The sequence below is a fragment of the Littorina saxatilis genome, linkage group LG12 (assembly GCF_037325665.1).
Source record: "Littorina saxatilis isolate snail1 linkage group LG12, US_GU_Lsax_2.0, whole genome shotgun sequence".
Lineage (NCBI taxonomy): Eukaryota > Metazoa > Mollusca > Gastropoda > Littorinimorpha > Littorinidae > Littorina > Littorina saxatilis.
The window spans coordinates 1,626,713-1,633,313 of NC_090256.1; the positions used below are offsets into that span (position 1 = coordinate 1,626,713).

The 6,601-nt window shown below is 37.9% G+C and overlaps 1 protein-coding gene across 1 annotated transcript in view; it reads left to right on the plus strand.

The window, feature by feature from the left end:
- The first annotated feature begins 4,331 nt into the window (after positions 1-4,331).
- LOC138981027 (uncharacterized) overlaps positions 4,332-6,601 on the plus strand; it is a 26,692-nt gene continuing 24,422 nt past the window's right edge. Inside the window, exon 1 of the mRNA XM_070353822.1 lies at positions 4,332-5,837. Within this exon, the coding sequence (XP_070209923.1) occupies positions 5,399-5,837 (439 nt within the window). The 5' untranslated portion in view covers positions 4,332-5,398. The remainder of the gene's footprint in view (positions 5,838-6,601) is intronic.

The following is a 6,601-nucleotide window of genomic DNA, read 5'->3' on the forward strand; positions in this document are numbered from 1 at the left end:
CACCTTAAAGTAAAAGAGAGCAGAGAAATGGAGAAGAAGAAAACCACCTTAAAGCAAAAGAGAGCAGAGAAATGGAGAAGAAGAAAACCACAAGTTAAAGTAAAAGAGAGCAGAGAAATGGAGAAGAAGAAAACCACCTTAAAGCAAAAGAGAGCAGAGAAATGGAGAAGAAGAAAACCACGAGTTAAAGTAAAAGAGAGCAGAGAAATGGAGAAGAAGAAAACCACCTTAAAGTAAAGAGAGCAGAGAAATGGAGAAGAATAAAACCACCTTAAAGTAAAAGAGAGCAGAGAAATGGAGAAGAATAAAACCACCTTAAAGTAAAGAGAGCAGAGAAATGGAGAAGAATAAAACCACCTTAAAGTAAAAGAGAGCAGAGAAATGGAGAAGAATAAAACCACCTTAAAGTAAAGAGAGCAGAGAAATGGAGAAGAAGAAAACCACCTTAAAGTAAAAGAGAGCAGAGAAATGGAGAAGAATAAAACCACCTTAAAGTTAAAGAGAGCAGAGAAATGGAGAAGAATAAAACCACCTTAAAGTAAAAGAGAGCAGAGAAATGGAGAAGAAGAAAACCACCTTAAAGTTAAAGAGAGCAGAGAAATGGAGAAGAATAAAACCACCTTAAAGTTAAAGAGAGCAGAGAAATGGAGAAGAATAAAACCACCTTAAAGTTAAAGAGAGCAGAGAAATGGAGAAGAATAAAACCACCTTAAAGTTAAAGAGAGCAGAGAAATGGAGAAGAATAAAACCACCTTAAAGTTAAAGAGAGCAGAGAAATGGAGAAGAATAAAACCACCTTAAAGTTAAAGAGAGCAGAGAAATGGAGAAGAATAAAACCACCTTAAAGTTAAAGAGAGCAGAGAAATGGAGAAGAATAAAACCACCTTAAAGTAAAGAGAGCAGCCGTTATTAAAATTGCTCTGTATGCAGACGATATCACCCTTTTTTTAAAGGATGAGATTGATATGTATTATGCACTTGATATAATGAATGACTTTTCGAGCTTTTCAGGCTTAAGGATACATAAGAGAAAGTCTGAGGCGATGTGGTTGGGTAGTAGGAAGCATTGTGATGAAACATTTTATAATTTTGGCTGGAAGAAGAAGTTGAAGATTTTGGGTGTATATTTTTGTAATGATAAGAGTGCTTCTTTGGTAGAAGATAACTGGACTGGAAGAATAAGGAATATTAAGCGATTGATTTGTGCATGGGAGAAGCGAAATTTGAGCATTGTAGGGAAAATATGTATTGTGAAAACGTTTTTAATTTCACAATTTGTGTATATTATGCAAGCGTTTGTATTACCTGATTGTGTTTTGAATGAAGTCAATACCTTATTGTTTAGATTTTTGTGGCGAAAAAGAGATTGTAATCTGAAGGCCTTTGAAAAGGTGAAAAGAAGCGTTTTATGTTTTGAAATTGAAAAAGGTGGTTTAAAAATGATCGATATTAGGCAAATGCAAATTTCTTTTTTATTACAATGGGTTTCACAACTAACTACATCAAATGAAAATGATAATTGGAGTTTTACTCCAAAGTTGATGTATTTGCGTTTTGGAAAGCATTTTGAATGTTTCTTATCGAATGTAAACAGTGCAAGATTTAAAGGGTTAGACCTAGTGAAATCACACTTTTGGAAAGCAGTATTAAAATATTGGCTGGATAATAACCACTACGATCGTGGGACAATCGGGCCGGTTTTATTATGGAATAATGCATGCATAACGTATAGTGGCAAAGTTTTATTTTTTGAAAGTTGGATACAACGAGGTGTATTGGTATTAACTGACATTGTACGTTCGGGAAACATATTATCATATCAAGATATTTGTGATCTGATTGGATATTCACCAAACCGAATTCTTGAATATAATGTTGTAAAAGCTGCTGTGTCATTATTTATGAGGAAAAATGTTGTAAATATGACTGATGATGCTTGTATTACCTTACCACTGTTTAACGGCAAAAATGTGTTAAGTGCCAGAGAATATAGGAAAGAGATTATCAATATGAAAACAGATGTACCATGTTCCGGAGGATTTTGGAAGAGAAAGTTTAATGTAGAAATTGATGAACGATCTTGGATAGTTGCCTATCGGTCAACACAAGAGACTAGATTAAGAGTTTTACACTGGAAAATTATGCACAACATTTATCCGACCAACATTCTCCTGTGTAAAATGAAAGTAACGGAAACTAATAAATGTAATTACTGTTGTGATGTAACTGATTTCATTGAACACTTCTTTTTTGAATGCCCGGTTGTATACAAATTCTGGAAGTTTATTGAAAAATTTATATTTCGTACTTTAGAAATTAAGGTTGTTTTGAAAGTTAGTGATGTTTTATTTGGTATGCATTTTGTAATGGTGAAAAAGGCAACTATGTATAAATTGAACCACATTATCTTAATCGGAAAGATGTGCGTTAGTATATATAAAAAAACAAATTCGTTTTTACCGTTGGAAAGTATTTTTGATAGGCAGTTACAGATAAGAAGCATTCTTGTGTGAGTGTTCGAAGAACAAAACGTTAAAGAAAAGTTAGCTTGTTGTAATCGATAAGTTGTATTTAATTCATTGTATGAGATATTGTTAATTGTTGTATTTAACTCATTGCATGAGATATTGTTAATTGTTGTTATTTATTTGAATAAAATTGTTTTAAAAAAAATTTTAAAAAAAATAAAATAAAATAAAGAGAGCAGAGAAATGGAGAAGAATAAAACCACAAGTTAAAGCAATAGAGAGCAGAGAAATGGAGAAGAAGAAAACCACCTTAAAGCAAAAGAGAGCAGAGAAATGGAGAAGAAGAAAACCACCTTAAAGTAAAGAGAGCAGAGAAATGGAGAAGAATAAAACCACCTTAAAGTAAAGAGAGCAGAGAAATGGAGAAGAAGAAAACCACCTAAAAGCAAAAGAGAGCAGAGAAATGGAGAAGAATAAAACCACCTTAAAGTAAAAGAGAGCAGAGAAATGGAGAAGAATAAAACCACCTTAAAGTAAAAGAGAGCAGAGAAATGGAGAAGAATAAAACCACCTTAAAAGCAATAGAGAGCAGAGAAATGGAGAAGAAGAAAACCACCTTAAAGCAAAAGAGAGCAGAGAAATGGAGAAGAAGAAAACCACAAGTTAAAGTAAAAGAGAGCAGAGAAATGGAGAAGAATAAAACCACCTTAAAGTAAAGAGAGCAGAGAAATGGAGAAGAATAAAACCACCTTAAAGTAAAAGAGAGCAGAGAAATGGAGAAGAATAAAACCACAAGTTAAAGCAAAAGAGAGCAGAGAAATGGAGAAGAATAAAACCACCTTAAAGTTAAAGAGAGCAGAGAAATGGAGAAGAAGAAAACCACAAGTTAAAGTAAAAGAGAGCAGAGAAATGGAGAAGAATAAAACCACCTTAAAGTAAAAGAGAGCAGAGAAATGGAGAAGAATAAAACCACCTTAAAGTAAAAGAGAGCAGAGAAATGGAGAAGAAGAAAACCACCTTAAAGTAAAAGAGAGCAGAGAAATGGAGAAGAAGAAAACCACCTTAAAGTTAAAGAGAGCAGAGAAATGGAGAAGAAGAAAACCACAAGTTAAAGTAAAAGAGAGCAGAGAAATGGAGAAGAAGAAAACCACCTTAAAGTAAAGAGAGCAGAGAAATGGAGAAGAAGAAAACCACCTTAAAGTAAAGAGAGCAGAGAAATGGAGAAGAATAAAACCACCTTAAAGTAAAGAGAGCAGAGAAATGGAGAAGAAGAAAACCACAAGTTAAAGTAAAAGAGAGCAGAGAAATGGAGAAGAATAAAACCACCTTAAAGTAAAGAGAGCAGAGAAATGGAGAAGAATAAAACCACCTTAAAGTAAAAGAGAGCAGAGAAATGGAGAAGAAGAAAACCACCTTAAAGTAAAGAGAGCAGAGAAATAGAGAAGAATAAAACCACCTTAAAGTAAAAGAGAGCAGAGAAATGGAGAAGAATAAAACCACCTTAAAGTAAAAGAGAGCAGAGAAATGGAGAAGAAGAAAACCACCTTAAAGTTAAAGAGAGCAGAGAAATGGAGAAGAAGAAAACCCAGCTTGTATAATTATACTGTTATCATGTCAAACCAATCCTGTTCGTCTTTTTGTTTTCTTTGTGTGTGTGTGTGTTTTTTTTTCTTCATTTGTAGCCCCTAATTAATTGTTTAAAATTTAATAGTTAACAAAAACTACATCATAAAAAGCGAACGTAGTCGGGTCAATTTCATTTATACTAGCTGCACGGCCTAGCACAAATCAGAGTGTAATCGAGTCAAACCACGATATTACCATTCAAGATGTTCTCTCCTTCTTCTGTTTCAGCGACAATTAAGGTGCAACATACACATCAAACACCCAGCCGCAACTCAAAAACGCACAGAGAGGGCTTTGTGCACACATCAGCGGTTTGGGGTACCATTTCACCATGCACCATGGAAAGCTAGTCTCAAAAAACGACGGCTTCTCGTTTTCAAAATAATCACCTGTTTTTTAACACTGCTTGTATTGTGTCCGTGTCGACGGGTGTGTCGGTAGAACGAAAGGCCTTTAAGTGACTTGACTCGTGAAGTGTTGAGATAATTTGTTTTTTAGCCCACAGTGGCAGGCATTGGAACACTTTAGTCACATTTTCTGTTTTTAGCACTGCCGCTTCTAAGGTGTTTCTGACGACAAGCGTGTCAGTAGAACGACGGGGCTCTCTGTGACTAGTCAGTTTTGGGAAGTGTTGTGTAGCCCACAGACAGTACTGAGTGTCACAAATGCGAACGCCGTAGTCACATCGTCTCTGATTACCGCTGCTATACGTGTTTCTGACGACAAGCGTTTTAGTCGAACGACTTGAATTTAAGTGGCTTGACTCCTGAAGTTTTGAGAACTGTTTTACGTATAGCCCACAGTGGCAGGAATGCGTTTGGCTTTAGCCACACTGTTCTGTTTTAAGAACTGTCGCCTCTACAGTGTTCCTGACGACGAGCGTGCTTGCAGAGCGACGGGATTTTTGAAGTGACTTGACTTTTGAAGTCAGTGTTGGAAGCTGTGTTTCAGTGAACGACGGGTAGTAGTGAGCGGCACAGGCTCAATACCATTTTCGTCACATTTTCTGTTATTAGCACTACTTATACAGAGTCCCTGGCGACTAGTGTGTCAGTAGGGGACTGCAGTAAAAGTGCTGGGAACTATAGTATAGTCGACAGGCAGTAGTGCGCAGCACATGCTCAGTCGTCACATTTTCTGTCATCAGCACTACGTATACAGAGTCTCAGTCTGACAGCAAGTGTGTCAGTAGGGAAGTTCAATAAAAGTGCTGGGAAGTTTAGTACAGTGGACGGACAGTACACAGACATCAAAACATATAAGTCACAGGACTATATCTCCGGGAACGTGGATCGTGACTCAACATGGGGGCCAAACAGTCAACCTTCGAGGTTGCCCCCCAGCATTTTCACGCGCCCAAAAAGAACAAAACATCTTTGTCCCTCGAAAAATCCAGAGCGAGCTACCTGTCGGAACACCTGACAGCCTGCAGTGAGACGAACCTCGACACAATCGGCACAGACGCCACAACGAAAGGACAGGTTCTGAGGCACAAATTACGCTTGGGTATCACGAAACCACCACCCGGTGCTATCACCAAGCAGCCACCCGTAACTGTCACCAAATCCAAAGCTGTGCCGAACGATGCTCAGCATGAGGTGATGTTGGCGGAGGAAGAAGATTCGAATTTAGAGGACTCCGTTGAGCCAGAGATGGTGGTTGTCATGCGAAATCCCCAACAGAACTCACAGAAGCCTCCTGTTGTGCTCACTGATGTCATCAAAAACGATGGGGTCAAGAAAGGTATGTATTGGTTTATGTGTGTTTTTTCTTGACAAGAAAGTTTGCGCTTCTTTCAGTTCTAGCTTCAATGTCGAAAAAGAAAAGAGAAGTATGTTTGGTGAAGTGTTAAAAACCATGGGGTCAAGCAAGGTATTCTTGGTTTTTTTGTGTGTTTTTTCTTGTGGGAACGTGGAAGAATCATAAAATGGGAATTTGTTCCACGACGTGATCAGTACGCTCTGTAGTTTGGAAAATGAATTGTTGTAGTTGATATTCTGGTTGACGCTCTTCTTTAAGACATGTTCGCGCCATATTAATAATGCTGCAGCTCGGTTGGTAACGTTTCAATTTCAATTGATGTAGTATCCCATTACTGGACATTTTGAGTCGCTTCCCCCCAATGGAAAGCTAGCAGAAAGAAGAGTCGCTTCCTCCCAATGGAAAGCTAGCAGAAAGAAGAGTCGCTTCCTCCCAATGGAAAGCTAGCAGAAAGAAGAGTCGCTTCCTCCCAATGGAAAGCTAGCAGAAAGAAGAGTCGCTTCCTCCCAATGGAAAGCTAGCAGAAAGAAGAGTCGCTTCCTCCCAATGGAAAGCTAGCAGAAAGAAGAGTCGCTTCCTCCCAATGGAAAGCTAGCAGAAAGAAGAGTCGCGCGCGCTACCCAGGTGTTTGCCACTTTAGGTGTAATCAGCCAACTGCACCTATGACAGAATATCAAAGGTCTTTTACGTGCCGCTGTGGTGGGACATGGATACCGGCTCTGAGTCTGCACATAAGAGTAAGATTA